Source organism: Hevea brasiliensis, chromosome 1 (assembly GCF_030052815.1).
Source record: "Hevea brasiliensis isolate MT/VB/25A 57/8 chromosome 1, ASM3005281v1, whole genome shotgun sequence".
NCBI lineage: Eukaryota > Viridiplantae > Streptophyta > Magnoliopsida > Malpighiales > Euphorbiaceae > Hevea > Hevea brasiliensis.
The window spans coordinates 103,515,638-103,534,289 of record NC_079493.1 but is presented as its reverse complement, the minus strand read 5'-3'; the positions used below and the strand labels follow the sequence as shown (position 1 = coordinate 103,534,289).

At 33.8% G+C, this 18,652-nt stretch overlaps 2 protein-coding genes across 3 annotated transcripts; one reads left to right on the top strand and one right to left on the bottom strand.

Moving 5' to 3' along the window:
• The first annotated feature begins 246 nt into the window (after positions 1 to 246).
• Positions 247 to 2,636, top strand: LOC110654165 (uncharacterized). Its single transcript, XM_058146319.1, has 4 exons — positions 247 to 838; positions 948 to 1,757; positions 1,841 to 1,959; positions 2,047 to 2,636. The coding sequence occupies exons 1-4, from the start codon at positions 421 to 423 to the stop codon at positions 2,512 to 2,514; spliced, it is 1,815 nt and encodes a 604-aa protein (XP_058002302.1). The 5' UTR covers positions 247 to 420; the 3' UTR covers positions 2,515 to 2,636.
• Positions 2,626 to 17,560, bottom strand: LOC110669369 (AP3-complex subunit beta-A). Of its 2 annotated transcripts, none has more exons than XM_058146312.1 (8): positions 17,168 to 17,560; positions 16,423 to 16,509; positions 15,879 to 16,128; positions 15,005 to 15,628; positions 14,085 to 14,258; positions 12,793 to 12,919; positions 12,598 to 12,707; positions 2,626 to 3,842 (listed from the first exon to the last, which is right to left on the bottom strand). In XM_058146312.1, exons 1-8 carry the CDS (start codon positions 17,296 to 17,298, stop codon positions 3,489 to 3,491), a joined length of 1,857 nt encoding a protein of 618 aa, XP_058002295.1. In that variant the 5' UTR covers positions 17,299 to 17,560; the 3' UTR covers positions 2,626 to 3,488. The 2 variants fall into 2 exon arrangements, with proteins under 2 accessions (XP_058002295.1, XP_058002291.1); XM_058146308.1 differs by having other exon boundaries at positions 16,423 to 16,499.
• Positions 17,561 to 18,652: the final 1,092 nt, after the last annotated feature.

Genomic DNA, 18,652 nt, shown 5'->3' with positions numbered 1-18,652 from the left:
TGCTTGTAACTTTTGTAGCAAAGTTACAAAAGGAGGGATATTTCGAGCTAAACAGCATTTAGTTGGAGGATTTCGAAATGCTAAAATGTGTAAGAAGTGTCCAACACATGTGCGTGAAGAGCTACAAGAGTATATGCAGCAAAAGGCTTCAGCAAAGATAAATTGCCTGATTATGAGGATGTTGAAATTCTTGGAGATGACGAAGATGAAGATGATGTTGGGACAATTCTTAGACGCTCTAAAGGAAATAGTAAGGTTCAAAAGAAGGCAAGGACAAAGGGTCCAATAGATTTATATTTTGCCAAAAGTGCTGCAAAGGCAGTGCAAGATAGAAAAAATTCAAAGCTGAAGCAAACCACTATTAATGAGGCATGTAAAAAGGAATTGCGAAAAAAAGCATGTAAGGATATAGCTCGATGGATGTATGATGCGGCAATTCCTTTTAATGCTGTCAATTATCCAAGTTTTCAAGTTATGGAGTCTATTGGACAATTTGGGATTGGTATGAAAGCACCTAGTTTTCATGAGGTGCGGGTTCCCTTATTGAATGAAGAAGTTGCTGAGGTGAAGAATTCATTAAAGTCCTATGAAGAAGAATGGGCAAAGTATGGTTGTTCTATAATGGCAGATGGTTGGACTGATAAGAAACAAAGGACTTTGATTAATTTCTTGGTGAATTCTCCAAAGGGAACTGTTTTCATGGAATCTGTTGATGCTTCAGAGTACTCAAAAACTGGTGATAAGATGTATGACCTGCTTAATAGATTTGTAGAGCGTGTTGGAGAGGCTAATGTGATTCAAGTTGTGACAGATAATGCTAGCAATTGTGTGCTTGCAGGTAATTAAGAGTTTTTATTCTTACTATTATTAGATAGTTTAATTTAATTGTAAGTAAATAATGTATTTAATATTTATGCTACTTGCTACCATATTTGTTTTGTTTTTAGGGAAGTTGTTAGAAACAAAGTGCCCTCATTTGTATTGGACTCCTTGTGCTGCTCATTGCCTAGATTTGATGCTAGAAGATATTGGAAAAATTCCCAAAATTCATAACACAATTAAAAGGGCAGTGACATTGAATGGATATATTTACATTCGTCCGGGTGTGGTGAACATGTTGCGGCACTTTACTGGTGAAAGAGAGCTAATTAGGCCAGCTGTCACAAGATTTGCAACTGCTTTTCTCACCCTTCAACGTATACATAAGCACAAGGCGAATTTGAGAAAGATGTTTACCTCAGAGGAATGGACCAAAAGTAAGTGGGCAAAAGAAGCATGCAGTAAAAAAGTATACAGTATTGTCATGATGCCTACTTTTTGGACTAATATTGTTTATATCTTAAAGATATTTGGTCCATTAGTTCGTGTGCTTAGATTAGTTGATGGTGAGAAAATGCCTGCAATGGGATATATTTATGAGGCGATGGATAGGGCTAAAGAAGCAATTGCAAAGTCATTTGATGAAAATGAAGAAAAATACAGGACAATTTTTGAGATTATTGATAAACGATGGGAAAGCCAACTCCATCGACCTTTGCACGCAGCTGGATATTATTTGAATCCTGAATTTTTTTATTCAAATGAGAAAATTAATGAAGATGTTGAGGTTGTTACCGGTTTATACCAAGTTGTAGCAAGGTTGATTCCAAGCAAAGAAGAGCAAGACAAAATAATGGCACAATTACCTTTTTATCAAAATGCTGAAGGTATCTTTGGGATGGATATGGCAATTAGGAATCGAAAGAAAGTATCTCCAGGTAATATAATTTTATCCATAAGCATGTAATCTCATATTGCAATATTTTTGAATAATAATTAATATGCATTATTTTTTCATTAGCTACATGGTGGCTAACTTATGGAGCAACAACTCCAAATTTGAGAAATTTTGCTGTTAAAGTGCTTAGCCTCACTTGTAGTGCATCTGGTTGTGAGCGTAATTGGAGCATCTTTGAGCATGTAAGTGACAAAACATCTCCCTTTAGAATTATACCTTTCATTTGTTCTTTCAAAAATTATACTTATTAAAATTGTTATATTTTGCAGATTCACAGTAAAAAAAGAAATAGACTAGCTCAAAATCGCTTGAATGATTTGGTGTTTGTCAAGTACAATCGGTCATTAAAGCGTAGATATGATGCACGTGACCGCATTGACCCCATCTCATTGAAAGACATTGATGATAGTAATGAATGGTTGATGGGTCAAATGGAGGAAGAGATGGATAGAGATGAACTTGTTTTTGAAGATGATGATTTGACATGGAATGTGGTTGCTGCAGCTACTGGAGCTGAAGAGAATGCCTACAACACTAGATTAAGCAAAGGGAAAAATGTTGCATCTACATCACAGCAAAAAAGAAAAGCATCATCCACTCGTACTTCTTCACTTCTTGAAGACGAGGAAGAAAATGATGATGATGAAGATGTTAATTTGGAAGATGAGTATGAGGAGGATAATGAAGATGATGAAGAAGATGAAGAGGATTTTGATATTTCTATTGATGGGGATTGAACATTTAGTAGTTTACTAGTTTATTAAACTTTAATTTTTAGTAGTTTATTTTTATCTCTTTTGGATTATAACCTAATTATTACTTGCATATTTGTTAGTTATTATTATATAGTTTTATGTTACTTAAGGTGTGATAGCATAATTATAATTTTTTTATTTTTAATATATATTTTTAATTTTTGCGCCTCGACTCTCTCGGGCGCGCCTGCGCCTTGCGCCTAGGCTCCAAGACACCTTGGCGCCTCGGTGCGCCTTGAGCCTTTGATAACTATGGTAAGGTGATCATCCTTATCAATGCTACGCAAATAGACCCTAACAGTCTTACTACACTCAAGGTAATTAGAACCATTAAGTTTGTATTCCGTGATCTTAGTCATCACCGGAATCACATCAGAAATAACATTCTTATTGTCTGCCATTTGTTGAGACAAAGAAAACTAACCGAAACGCTAATCCAAAGTGCTTACAGCCGCAAAATAACCCAAAATCACAAATCAAGCAAATACCGAAATAGGATCTGAGAGCCAAACCTCAGAAGTCCTTTAATGGCGTACTGAATCAGGCAACAACACACAGTGATGGAATGAGGGGGTTGAGGTGACGCCGGCAATGCTGATCGGAGTCGAAACAGCCGGCGGACGCTCCTCCACGCACCAGCGAGTGAAGAAACGGCAAGAACCTGAGTTGGGCGTGTGAGCCTCACGCGCTTGGATTCCGGCGACCAGATCAGAGGGGACGGCCGGTCAGCGGCCAAGGTCTCTCCTGAGCTGGGTGGTGAGAACAAATAGTCACTCTAGATAGATGACCTAGGGTAACAGTGGGTTTCAGTCCAGAAACAGACGGGAAAGAAATTTCAAATTTCGATTCCTTAATGAACCTGCTCTGATACCATGTAGAAAGAGATGATTCTCCTTAATTTCAATTAATCTGTACATGGGTATATATATACAATTGATTCCTATAATTGTGTTCTACTAATTAGGAAGAAATCCTAAATAAAAAATCCCAAATAGGAATACATAATACAGAATATACAGAGAAATAATATAATGATTGACTTTCCATAACATACCACAACAGTTAATTTTCCCCCATTTCAAGAGTACCAAAACAGCTATTTGGCATACCTTAAAAGTAGTATTAAGAATTTGAAGCTTTGTTTCCAATGCTTCTGAAGAAAAGCTCCATGCAAGATATTGAAGTACAGTGGTTACCATCCTTGGTATTATCTCCCCTAAATTGTTGTACTCCCCCATCATCCAAATTATTATTGCACGGGCTGCAGGCACCTTGATTGAATCCAAACTACGAACCAACTGAATTACAACCTTCAGGAAATAAAAAGTAGTCACATAAGAAACCAAATGCAGAAGGAAACATCTCAAAAATAATTAAATAAAAACAGGACTAGAAACTATTAAATAAATACAGGACTAGAAACTATGGCACTGTTTCCACCTTTGGTAACCAAGAGAATGCCAATCAATTATTCATTGGAATTTGTCATCAATAATAACATCTACATCATTCTTTTCCACATTTATCATAGCATAGGGTGCTTGCTTCAACAGCAATGAAATAGACTACTTTATTCGTCTCCTATTGGATCAGACACCATTTTAGGACTAAACTATGATCCCTAAGTAATTCTTCAAAAGAGCAACAAACTTGACACAATATTTTGAGAACCAGAAGAGTAAGGGCATATTCTTCCTTGCTATCATTAGCAGAACAAGAAAAGTTCATATAGAAAGTAATTGTCAGAAATTGCCATGGCCCTTGGCCAGCATTAAAATGGTATTTTCTTGCAACAATTGGCAAAAGGGTAGCTATTTACAACTATTATATTAACATTTTACCATATCTTCACATTCAATGCAACAGTCATCTTGACCTGATAGTAAATTAACATCCTTTTGCACTTCGCAGAAGAAATTTGGTTCAGACACTAGTGAGAATCTTTCTTTTAATTTTTTCGGTGGGGAAGGAGACTGAGAAGGGAAAGCAATTTACAGTTGTATTAGAAATCAACAAACAGAAACTATATAAATCACAACAAATGAGAACTTACACACAACAATACACTAAAGTCAACAAGCAGAAAATTATGAACAAAATAAACTTAAAACATGTCTGCTCCCTCCTAATCTATTCTACTTGTAGACTCCACTACATGTTCTAAATGATTTTTTTATTTAAATAGGATACATTGACAAGAGAATAAAAGCACAAGCAGAAGTTCTTTTTTTCATGGGAAAAGAAATATTAGTGAAGAATAAGAAAACCATGTTCCGTTTGTTGTTAAAAGGATAAATCAGCCCCTTATGAATGCAAGTATTGCTATATATATATATATATATATATATATATGTGGCATTGATTTGGGGGAAAAAGGCCAAAAGTAGTAGGATTTCTCAATAATTCAATACATGTTGCACAAGTGACAATTCCAGTGTCAAATTATGAAAATTACCTAGGCCCATCTCACCAACTCAACAAATGAATAATATAGGAAACAAGATAGCTTTAATTTATTATTGATTTATTCCATACGATAGAATTTTTGAATTCTCTCACCTAAAGGGCATTCCAAATGGAGTGAAAAAAAAAGGGGCACAAATGCAAAGGACATTAGCATTAATTAAAACCCTTCATTTTAAATCGAAAACGTCTCTAAAATCTAAACAATCTTGCAAATCTAATTCTCCTCAAAATGCCCCGAAGAAAATTCCACAAGGCCGAGTAACCTCAAAATGCAAAAAATAAATAAGAATCACTCACTATGCTCATGCCATAGGTCACATGTTATGGACGCATTGTAGGACCCCTAGTCAAAGCTGGTTGAATTTTAGATATTTACTTCCTATTATTATTAGATATTAATTCTTATTTTAATTAAGAGTTATTTCCTTTTTAGAATTGTAATCCCTCTTATACAGGGATTCTATTATCATTGGGACTTTTAATTCTAATAGAATTCCAATAAATCTTGTATAAATCTCTCTTATAAAAGGGTTACTCGAATTAATAAAATTAAGTAGAATTATTTTCAATTAAATTGAGATCTGGACTCTCCTCTCCAATGAGTCTAAGGTTAGAGCTCCCTTTTAACTAGCTCACGTTTTCTCACGTTTTCAACAACAATAGGCCGATGAAAGAATCAAGGTAAAGTAAAAACTTTAGCTTTTGAATCAGATTTCACTGTTAATGGGCCTGTGATGAGATCCTGGCCACAAGAACAAAACAAATTGGTATCAAAGCTAGCTGTCATGGATGATACAAAAATCCAAGAGAAGAACTGAGGGCGCTATTCCAAGAAGCATAAGCATTGACTGAAACAAGAGTAGCACAAGCTGAATCAAGATGGAAGATTGGATCAAGCAATCAAAGTTGAAACTGGAATCCCAATTGCAAAACTTGTCCCATCAATTACAAGAGTTCATTCAGGGAACTTACAACGGCCGAGGCAAGAAAAAAAGAGGGCAGCTTAGGTAGCCATAACAACTATGAAGGCAATAATAATAGAATTGATGGAAAAATAGAAGCGAGACCCGTGGCAGGGGTAGTACCAAGGTATATGAAGTTGGATTTTCCAACGTTTGATGGATCCGCAGATCCGTTGATTAGGTTACACCGATGTGAACAATTTTTTCCAAACCAACGGACGTCAAAAACAGATAAGATGAACCTCGCAACATTCCATATGATGGGAGAGGCATAACTTTGGTTCAACAAATTAGAATAAGAACCCCGACTATCGTGGAATGCATTCAAAGAATATTGCAATTTGAGATTCGAGCCTCCACTTAGTAGCAATTCTTTAGGTGAATTGGCTAATCTAAAGCAGACAAGGACGGTGGAAGAACATCAACGTCAATTCCAGAGCCGTCTAGCTCATGCAACAACAGTTCAGGTAGATCAACAAGTTGATTTATTTACTGCAAGCTTGATAGATTCAATCCAGATTAATGTAGAGATGCAAAATCCCCCAGGCTTGGTGGCAACTATGAACCTGGCAATAGCCTTTGAAAGAAAACAGCAGCTGAAAGAAAATTAGACAAATTCATTGTCCAATACAAGAATAACACCTACTTCATCAATTTTACCTATAACTAAGGCTATTGCCAACCAAGCCATCAGTACATTACTGAATTCTAGTTTAGAAAGTGTTTCGTTCCCTTTATTAAAAGATTGAGCTGTCCAGAGATGACTGAGTGAAGTGCAATAGGGTTTTGCTATAATTGTGACGAATCATATTTCTTCGGGCATCAATGTAAGAAATTATTTTGGTTGGAGATGGATGATTCAGAGGAAGCAACGGGGCAAAGGGATGTTATGAGGTCGAGATGAATATCCATATCATTCAAGAAGATTCACTTCTCACAGACTTTCAGAGAAAGACTTGTCTTGAAGAAGAAAGATCTGAGAATTGAAGTTTTGCTAAATGAAGTTGAGTGAATCTTGATTTTATTAAAGACAAGATTCCAATATTATGATGAGATGATTTTTCATTATACTATGATATTTTCTAAATACCATCGTGATTCAATTAGGATGAATTATACGATATTCACAAAGCGCCTCAACACAACACATCATTAGAATACATTCACACAATTCATTTATTATCATTGCCTGCCATATGACAAATTTTTCATCAAACCACCGCATTCTTTTTTTATTTGAGGATCACTTCTTATTAGTTTTTTTGATGATTTTTTGATTTTTTTGATGATATTTTGACATATACACCATTTGAAATTAGTCTTTTTCAAGTTTGAATCAACAACAATTTTTTGCAAAAATAAGTAAAATATCATTTTGGGAAAAATTGCAAATTTTAATACCAAGATTGGGAATTTGATATTGGCCGATATAGCCAAGAGAGGAGATTGATTAAAATCAATTATAACAATGCAATACCAAGTTTTCAAAGTTTTTTGGATAAACTTGGAGATTTTTGGGATAAAGAGACTTCATTATTAAGATAAACCACGATTATTATTAAAGAAAATCAAAAGAAAGAGCTTTACAATGGGGTGAGATTTGATTTGATCATCATTTGCTCAAAGAGCATCAAGCTGTCTCAGAGCAGCTCCAGGTTAGCACTTCCAATTTTTTTAAATTTTTCATTCTAGATTTAGATGGGAAAGAACTTGTTTTGATGGGTGGAAAGGGAACATCTGATCTAGGCTTTTGGATTTATCTCTAAAGACTAAGGATTTTGATCCTAGTAGAGAGCTAGAATCTATGAGAGACTGTGCTGCTGCATTACTTTTCCTAGAGCCTACATGATTTCTTTATTGGAATATATGAGCTATCTATTTTTTAAGAGATATGGAGCAGAAGTATTTTTTCATTAATATTTCAAATTGAAGATAAAAAATTGGTATTTGCAAGCAATATAAAATTATATATAGATATAATGAAATATATAAAAAAAAAACTTTGAATCAAGAAAACTAACGTGGATGGTCAACTTTATGCTTTACAATTTTCATTCTTACACTTCATTCATATGATTGATTCATAGCTATGAATAGTGTCAAAAAAATAAAATTGATTCTCATCTCATTTCAATCAAGCAATGAGCAAGCCACTCTCATTTATTCCTATAAACGGATTGCTATTCCATAAGGATAAGCATGTATATACTCTTTTGATTAATTTTGAGAGAGCATTTGTTAGTTTCTTAACCATAGCATTTGTTATGGTGGTATAGGAATTTAATCTACTTTTGTGATGTTTGGAATACATTTTTTTGATTGGATGTTGTGTGCAGATGGATTGAATGTCGATGAAATAAAAAGTGTGGTGTGCTCGAAGAAAAATGTGCCTACGAGGGCTTTTTACCTTTTTTATTCCATTACACTCATGAATGGCGATGTTACAATGGATTTATGGAGCAAACATGTTAAATCTCATTTTGTGGATATACTAAAAAGTATTGGGCATTTTATTACTATATGGGCACTTCATTCCATTAACACATCAATTTCATTCTCTTTCAACATTTTAAAAATTTTTTTTAGATACTTTTTTTTTTTCACCTTTTTTTTTGTTTTATTATCACAAGAGAGAAGATTTATTTTCGAAAGATTTGTTTAAAATGATGGGGATTTATGATGCTTATAAATGCTTGCTATAGTCTGACCCTATCACCCTCAGATTTGATCAATGCGAGATTATTTTTATGTGGGAAGATTATTAGAGGTGTCTCAAGGTATTTCATCATGTCATAAATTCAAGCCTGGTATTCATGGGTGGTAATGGCACTTATATCATGAATAGTGTGAATGGCATAGCTTGAAGCTTTATTATAAGCTTTATTTGAAGCTTAGCCTTTTTACCGCCTCTTGAATTGACTTTTTGATTTCGATTCTGAATTTTGATGCAAGATAATCAGCATTGGTCAAGCGACATTAGAGATAACTTAGAGAGCGCACAAGAAATTTGCAGAATAGAAGAATATAATAAAAAGAGAAAAGAAAAGATAAAGAAAAGAATTTTTAAGTGTATCTTTACATAATTAAAGCGATCTTTCTATACTCTTAAGGAAAAGAGGAAAAAAGCAAAAAAGGTAAGGGGGCTAAGTATGGTGGAAGCTAAAGGGTGGAAAGAAGTTGCAAATAAACTAAAACCTAATCCTAATTCCACTATACATCTTCCATGTTTTGTTTTCCAAATTAAAGGTTGGGTAAAAGAAAAGATTTGGTGAGATCTACCTCTTTCTCTTGATGAATTGATGATGAAGTGATACAGTTGAAAGTAGATCAATTTAGAATGATGCATAGGGATCAAGCATGCTACTTAAGAAAAGATCTTTGAAACAGAAGAAGAAGCCGAAGAGGAGGAGAAAACCTTTATCCTTTCTTCTTTTTTTCTTCTTCAATTTTCTTGGGGACAAGAAGAAGACTTTGTTTAGGGGAGGGGTTTTTTTTACATATTATAGAAGGAAGAAGAATAGAAAGTAAAGAAGAAGAGTAGAGGGGTAGTCGATTTTTTTTAAAGAGATTTTTTACTACATACTTTTTTTTGTTTTTGTTTTTCTAGTTGCTTTACACTTACTTTGTGCTACAACTTACACTTGTCTCTTGTCTCTTCTTTAAAAGTCTTTTCCTATTTCTCATTCATCAATCAATAATAAAAATTTTTTTTTCTTTCTTCTTTTTTTTTCTCTTTCTCATCCAATCTCTATTCTCTTCTCACCCAATCTTCTAAAATTCTGCTTTAATCTCTATTTCAGAGATTAATTCAAATCTGATCTTTAACAAGGGACTGTTGAGCTTGAGGACAAGCTCTTTTTCCAGAGGAGAAGTGATGTTAAGGACGCATTGTAGGACCCCTTGGCAAAGCTAGTTGAATTTTCGGGATTTACTTCCTATTATTATTAGAAATTAATTCTTATTTTAATTAAGAGTTATTTCCTTTTCAAAATTGTAATCCTTCTTATACATGGATTGCAATTATTATTAGGACTTCTAATTCTAGTAGAATTCCAATAGATCTTGTGTAAACCTCCCCTATAAAAGGGGTCACTTGAATTAATAAAATTAAGTAGAATTATTTTTAGTTAAATTAAGATTTAAACTTTTTCTTCTCCAACGAGTCTAAGGTTAGAGACATGATTTTAAATAATGGTCGTTACATCACATAACGGCCGTTATTTAAAGGTTTTTTGGCTTACAATTATCATTATTGCTACCACCATTATTTCATGAATTTTTAAATTTGTAGTTATAAAAGCCGTTACGGCCGTTATTTAAAGGTAATAGTCGTTACCAACCTTTAAGTAACAATTGTAAGAGCCATTACTTTTCCAACTAAGAATTCTTAGTGTTTTTTTTTTTTTTTTACCTCTTTCATATGAAATGCAGTAGAGGGAACTTTTTTTGGGCAAAAAACTATCTTTGCTCATTCATTTTAGCACATTTTCATTTTCCTTGTTGATGAAGACATCATGGAGGCCTTACTTGATGCACCTATGTTCGAGAGGGCTATCACAAGATCAACGGCCAAGGCATTGCAAGCACTAGTGGAGGAACACCATTCGGCCAAGGACTCGCCAAGCCCTAAAGGATGCGCCACTTGCCTAATGACATTGCACATACGAGAAAAAGAAAGAACAAGCATGGCTGAATGCTTGGGAGACCCATTGGAGCATAGCTTAGGTGGCATGCCAAGTGGCGAATGATCTAGCAACCAAGGAAGATGTGGCAGCTTGTGTGGAAGGTGACGTGGCATGTGGGACCTCTTCTTCTACAAGTCTACCAACCATTAGAAGATACAGCTTTGCCCAATATGCAAGAGCTATTGGTGTTGGTTATTGTCCACTTTTTTTACTCGTTTGGTAAAAGCTAATTAACCAAATCAGATTACAAGACAAAGAACATTTTTTTGGAGATTGTGATCTGATTTGGGACGCTTCTTTTGCAATTTTGGTAAAAGCTAATTTACCAAATTAGACTACAAGACAAAGAACATTTTTAGGAGATTGTGATCTGATTTGGGAGGGCTTCTTTTTATGGTATTGTAATTTAAACTTTTATAGAAAGACTAAGAGAATTATCTAAGCCAAGCATGATTCATTTGGTGATAGCCATGCTTGGCAGAAACTCACCTCTAAAAGGAGAGTCTCTCTCATTTTGCCAGAGATTTTTGAGATTGTATTTTCTTCCTCCATTGTAGAGAAGTTTCAAGCTCTCAAACTAAAACTCTTGTGAGGTTATGTTCTTTGCTAAGTTCCATCTAGAACTTAGATTTATTACAAGTTGTTACTTGTAATATCTTAAGCTTATACTTGAGAAACTCTAGCACAGGTTGCTATTGTGTTTCAAGTGCCATTGACATCTTGTATTTTCTGTTTTTCAAAATTAATGAAAGTCCCCTTTGTTCTAAAGTGCTATCTATCTTGTTAGAAGTTGAGTTGTTTGTGTATGTGCTGGTGTGTTTATGCTTGGGTAAAGGATGGTCCATCTTCCATGGCTGAATGAATTGTGCTCTCATTTACAGCATTCAGCCAAGGCTTGCATCACCTATGGGCAACTAAGCCATTTTCTCTCAATTTTCTTCAAAATCAACTCAAGTGAAATCATTCATTTCTCTCCAAATTTTTTAGCTCAAGAGCATGGATCATCAAATAGACAAGGTAATTTTGAAGTAAAGAAGATTCAAGGGTAAATTATTTTTTTTTCTAATTTTAGCTTTTTTTAATATTTTTAGGTAAATACATAAATAATTACAAAATAATATCAAAAAAAAATTTAGGCTTTAATAATATTTACTAAGTATAAATTTAGGCTTTGGCAAAATAAAATTTAAGAAAAATAAATAATCATAAAATTAACTCTTGAAATTGATTTTCTAAATTAGATGGTAAGTTTACAACCTAATACATAGTAAGTTAATAACATAATTACATAATAAGCAAGTTTACAACCTAAACTAATGATCAAAGCTCCCAATCCTAGTCCTAGGATCAAAGTCAAGATAATCAAGAATCTCCTAGACACTCATTTTAGTAGTAATAAGATTAATTGTTACAATCTTCCTAGTTATTTTGGTCTCAAATTGATTAATACTAATGATGTATAAGAATGGTGGATTTAATGTATTTATTTGATATATTTATACTTATTATTTAGTTGTATATCTTAGTTTTAATTATATCTTTGAATATTTGCTCATTTCATGAACTTTGCAAATTTTTTTAAAAATTTGTATAGCGACAGGTTGTTACCGTTACGTTACAACCGTTACAGGCCTATTTCCATTACTCGCGACCATGACCATAGACGCAGCCGCGACCGCTATTTAAAACCATGGTTAGAGCTCCCTTTTAACAAGCTCATGTTTTCAGCAACAATAGATCAAGGAAAGAATCGAAGTAAAGAAAAAATTTTAACTTTTGAATCAGATTTCACTGTTAATAGGCCTATGATGAGATCCTGGGCACATGAACATAACATCACAACATATAACACACCAACCCCAGGTTAAAGCCTTAAGAGGCATTATTTCTGCCTCAGGCCATTAGTATGTACCTTCTTAAGAACCATAGACCAAATAAAAACAGGTGTATACCTTTTCATGATTGGGAGGATCTTGTTTTATAATTGACTTAATTGAAGTTAATACTTGAACTAAAACGCCTGCTTCTCCTTCAATAGATCCAAATTCAGTGGTCAAAAGTTCTGCAATAAGTTCTGTTAAATTAGAAACAAGCAACAAAATTTTCCACCTTTGCTTTAAAATTCACCAAAGTAGCTAAAAACAGACCTTGTCTAGTCAGCGCCAACAGCCCTTCTAAGAATGTAATAGCCATTTTGGGAAGTTTTTGAGCACATAAACCAATTGCAGCAACAGCATCAGCAGCGAAGCTCCTGTCTGGATCTTGAATATAATCCTAGAAACAAATTAAAATTAAGAATCAACTCATGCACTTACATCCCATATTCAGTCAATACACTCAATAATTGTGATCGAAGTTAACAAAATATGTAACAGCAAAATCTTCTTCCCTTGTTCTGATTCTTTTCAAGTCTCTCTTACTCCTTTCTCCCTCCAATTTCTTCTAAATCTCTCTAATTCCTCTTAATACTCTGTTAGGGTCCCAAAACCCTAACATAAAAACAAGACAAGTAATGATTGTAATCAAAGGAAAGTAAATGTCGGAACCATGGAACATAAGTTGAGAGAAAAGCATCTGAGATAGTTTCAGCATATCCATCAAATGCATTGATATGAAATATCAAGCATACTGAAGTTGAAAAGGAGATGAAGACAAGGGGTAGCTATGAGATAATATGGGTGAAGCAGTGAAAAATATTTAGCAGCTATAGACCTTTCTACAGATGTAGCTCTAAATCAAGTAAAGTCAAAAACAAGAACCCATACCCCAACGAGATTAGCATGCTTCCTCAGTTGAACTGAGTTGACTTGAGCATTCCATCTTGGAGCTACATTATTGTGTTTCAATTCGGAGTGAATTATAAACAGACACATCAAAATTTCCAAATAAGCCCACCTACTTGTACTCATATTAATTCCAGAAACCTTGTGAATTTATTTTGTATCATTGGCAGCCCCAATTTTCTCAAGACCTAATATTCGATCTGGTTATTTGCCGAAGGTTTCCCATAACACTAAATCCCCAATCCTGCCATGTTCCATTTCAACAACTTTATGTTGAGAAACTTGCACTCTTCTAAAGCTGCCTTAACCTTAGTAACGAAAACATAAACAAATTAATGGTACATAGAAATAAAGTTAAAAGACATTAGGAAAAGAACACTAAGCAAATATAACTACATCAAATAACAAAAGACAGGAAGTAACCCTTGTTTCTCCCCATAACTAAACAGGTGAGCAAGCTAGGCAAGAGAAAATTCATCCAATCACAAAAGAACCATAAACCAAAAATGGATCTGTTTACTTTCTTTTCTTTTTTTTTTGATAAGACAAAAATATGGATCATTATCTCTCCAAATCCTAGAGAGTGGACAATAATAATGTCAAACCTCCCAACAAAATGCACCTAACTTTAGACAGACAAAGGAGGAAAAGAATACCTGAAACTCTTTGAAGATAGATGAAATAGATGACTCTGTAGCAATAGTACAAAGAATCTCAAGCTTCAAAGCTTTTATTTGATATGAATCTGAAGAAATTATGAAAAAATCTTCAAAGTGTGGAGCAAAAAGAGAAGGCATTGCTTTTGCAAACACTTGAATGTTGCAAAGGACCTGTACAGGTAAATCAATACATATAAGCTTACTATTACCAAGAAAAACTAAAATTGTAGTAAATATTTAACAAAAAAAAAAATTGAATTGAGTAGACAATATAATTCACGCATAGTTCAAATGCTGAAGAATATGAGTTTATGGATTGCTCATACATAGCAAACTATTAAAGATTTTGCACTGCATCATACTTGTTATCCAACTTGTATAATAAGTAACATGGCCCATACCAGCCAGTACCACTGTGAAGAAACCAGCACTCAAGAGCAGAAAAATTGCAAATACATTACAAGGTAATCAAGTTATTAAAGCAAACATGTGCCTTTTGCAAGTGTATACCGCGATCAACATACAGATTTGCCAAATGAAGAAATGTCCAATTAACCTATATTATCTACAACCCCACTGGCGCAACAAACAAAAGTAAAGATTCCATATTCATTGGGTTTCTATCAAAGTTCAAAGTGTGAACTTCAACAATAAGAGCATTTCCCTGCAGTCATAGTAAAGAATCTAACAACTTTCTTTGTAATGAATCTCATTTTCCCTTTCCAAAATTTCTCCTCTTCTGATTTTACAAATTACCTGATTCTCACGCATTACATGTAGAGGCTTTAGCATCAAAGCCCCTTCACTACTTCAACCAACAACTCTCACATCAACTTCTTGAAATGATGATAAATTACGGAATAAAGAAAAAGCAAGAACAAAGTAAAAATAAAATAGATAAAGTAAATAATAGGTACCACATATTTCGAAGTACTGGATGATCTCAGCAAAAACAAAAGTGGTTTAACAATTCTTTTGACATCCTCACATGGCACCATAATCCAGTGTACGCCTGCTGCTGCTAGTACTACTGCACTATTGTTACTCCACAGCAATGGTAAAGTACACTGGAGCAGGATCTTCACGTCATCATTGCTTTTGCCAGATGTAAATTTTGCATTGTGAAATTCAGAGAAAATCCTGTTGGTATAACTTGACCGTGATAAGTATTCATCAGGCCCTTCAATATAACACCTGGAAACCATACTTGCCATTTCAGAGTTGAATTTCAAATCCATGCTACTGTCTTTTTCTAATGAAAATTCGACATCCAAACCATCCTTTTCAGACTGGGGACTTTCCTTGCCATGTAAAGAGAACATTATAGATTTTTTTACTAGACCATGCCTTGCTATTGCATAGCGCAAAAGGATTCCAATTAGAACTATCTGACCCCACTCTTCCACATCAGGAAGAACCTCACACAACCTTTTATAACTTCTTCCAACCAAAGAATAATTGTTTGGACAAACAGAATTAAATGCAGCAGCAGCAGCTCCAACTACTCCAGGGGAATGGTCACTTAGCAATATTCCAACAATCTGCATAAAACAGGACTCTGTTAATCAATAAATTAAACCATCTTATCTTTTTATAACATACAATTATGCTAATGTTACTGTATTCGCATAGCCATTCCACATATCCTACAGCTACAGTCCATAGAAAAACAAATTCACCAATAAAGCCATTTCCAAACATTTTCAATTCTTTAAGTCCAGCAGGCTTAGGCCCCAAGGATAACAAGCAAAGAAGCCATGCCAGAAAAAGTTCCATATTAATTGACCACACCTCTTCAATTGTGGAGGAATGTTCCTCCAGTTGCAAATCATGTAACTTGGGAAGAGCATTAGCAGCACATTTTCTGACATAAACAGATGGATCTCTAGCACACTTTCCCACAGCCACCAAAACAAGGGGTGCAATTACATGTAGACGGATTCCTGCCATGGTACGAAGTGCCCAGGCTCTCACCAATGGATTTGTGTCTCCCAAATCCTTCTGGAAGGAATTGATTGACAGCAAAGCTTCATTTGGACGCCTAGACCAAAAAAAAAATGAAGAAAATAAACATGAAATAACAAAATAAACTCACTTGCTCTCCTACTATTTGCTTTAATTTTTTGATGGTTATGAAACAGCATTAAGCATCTTCTAGATGACTGCAATTGTATGGGAAACAGAGAACACCTCCCTACATTTCAGTCAACCCTGAAAATCCCATAGACTACCATGTAAATTTGCAATGCTGTCATGCTGTGGCTTGTGAAGGTTCTAGCTATGGACATGACCCTTCTAAGGAATTATTTTAGAAAAATCAATGTCCATTACTTACTTTTCAGCATAATGCAGCAAGTACAAGTAAACCAGCTTCTTCACTTCTAATGACTGAGATGCCACATTTTTAACCACCTGTAATTCCCTTGATCAAAGTGGAGGAAAAACATAGACATCAAACTAAGTAATAAGAAATCACATTTCATCACTTTATGGAGAATTTTATTTGGTATTGAAAATGTAACAAGCAGAACCAATTTTCAACTCTCATTATGCGAGGAATCAATTGACTACTTGACCAATCTACTCTAACGAAGTATAAATAAGGCTAACTCTTATCAAGTGATGAATTATACATTGTTTTAATATTACATATATATACATATCGATATGGGAGAGAGGGAGGAGGAAATTGAAATATCCTACAACTGAATCGAGATCAAATACCTAGTTCATATTGTAACTACTCATGAAAGCTGATCACTGATCTAGTTCTTGAGTACCCATTTCCAGCTTTAAGGAGAGAACACAAATAAACTTTGAAGCTCACAATGAGCTCTAGTTTCAACAACTAGATTTGGAAAAAGTTAATTCACTTGAGTAATTGACTAATATTTTAAATTATTTCAAAACCAATCTCCAGAACCTTTTCCCTACTTGTAGTTCGAACTATTACTCAATAAACTTAAATTTATATAACGAATGGATAATTCAATATTTAAATTATCAAAATTTTCCCTGAAAGCTCCAAATTTACTAGCAACCAAACGGAGAGACAACGAAGGAGAATCATGTATATGGACCTGAGGGAAGAAATTGGAAACATCGAAGCCTTGAGCGATGAGAGCGAGGAGACGTTTAAGAGCTTCACATTTCTCGGAGTCGAACTTGCTATCGAGCAAGGGAGCGATGTTAACGTCCTCTGGGTCGTCATATAAGTGGGCGTCTGTACCAATCCGAAACATGATCGTAGATGCCTTGCTTAGCGTATCTGCTGTAGCACCGAAATGGGGAAACATTTTTTACAAGGAAGAGAGGTTTTGTAAAAACAAAAATTGATTAGCACAATTGAAGAGAAACCATTCTGTGAATAGTTGATCTAAAAAAATTATGAGGAAAAGCGCAATGTAAGAGCGCGCATAGGTGACAACATACGGGTAATTTTGTAGAAACAAGTAGGGGTGCCTGTGCGTCGTCCGGCTTTGGTTCGGGTCTATTTAGAAACGGAAATCGAATGGAACTTTTAATTCAGTTTTAGTTTAATTTTTCTATATTTTAATTTCAAATTTAATTTATAATTATATAATATAATAAATATAATATTTATTATTATTTTAATTTCATATAAATATATATAATTATATTAAAAATATAATATATACAAATAAATATGACATATATATATATTTAATTAATTTTTTTAGTTTAATACTCATTTAGTACGGTTCTAATACAATTTTTAGTTTAAAATTACAATTAAATTAAAACGGTAAAATAATCATTTTCAAATAAATATGATTTTTTAATTCAATTAAAATTTTCTAGAACTGTGCACAACCTTGTAAACAAGAGCACTTGTGCACTAGTGGCTAAGAATGTAAATTAGACTATCATTAGCTAGCTGTTATACTTTTGAAAAATATTAATCGGCCTTTATTGATTGGCTTAAAATTAACCTAAGAGTGAAGTGGAGATCAATTGAACACAAAGCTTCACAAAGGAGGTTCACTACATTTTGTGAGTAAGGATGGCAACGGGTAAAGTACCCGCGATAATCACCATAGAACTCGAATTCAATTAATATAGTCCAAACTTGATCCCATTTCAATTCCGATTAAAATTTATTTTCAACTACCTGAAACTGTCACAAATCCAATTATTATTATCTGAAAAAATCGAACCTGAATTTTATATATTTTAATTAATAATCTACATAAAAAAAATTTTTGATTAGTAATTTATATTTAAAAATTTAATAATTCAATAAAATATTTAAATTCCATTTTATATAAAATAAAATAGATAAAAATTTATGAATATTATTATAAAAATATATATATTATATTTAATTAAGTATTTATATAAATAGATTCAAGTAATAAATACTCAACATGTAAAATTCAAATCCGACCCAAACCGGTCACAGGTATTATTCCTCAAATTCAAACTCGTCGCAAACCCAATTATATACTACTCAAGCCCGTTTTATTAGGATTTAATCGGATTGGGTACTCAAAAAAATCTGACCCGTTATCATCCCTAATAGTGAGAAACATGCATAGAACTTT

Coding starts and splice junctions, on each gene's coding strand:
- LOC110654165 (XM_058146319.1), top strand. CDS start 421: ATGTATGATGCGGCAATTCCTTTTAATGCTGTCAATTATCCAAGTTTT. Junction 839..947: donor TAGCAATTGTGTGCTTGCAG/GTAATTAAGAGT, acceptor TTTTGTTTTTAG/GGAAGTTGTTAGAAACAAAG. Junction 1,960..2,046: donor ATTGGAGCATCTTTGAGCAT/GTAAGTGACAAA, acceptor TATATTTTGCAG/ATTCACAGTAAAAAAAGAAA.
- LOC110669369 (XM_058146308.1), bottom strand. CDS start 17,383: ATGTTTCCCCATTTCGGTGCTACAGCAGATACGCTAAGCAAGGCATCT. Junction 15,629..15,878: donor ATTCCTCCACAATTGAAGAG/GTGTGGTCAATT, acceptor TGTTTTATGCAG/ATTGTTGGAATATTGCTAAG. Junction 12,708..12,792: donor GTTGGCGCTGACTAGACAAG/GTCTGTTTTTAG, acceptor AACTTATTGCAG/AACTTTTGACCACTGAATTT.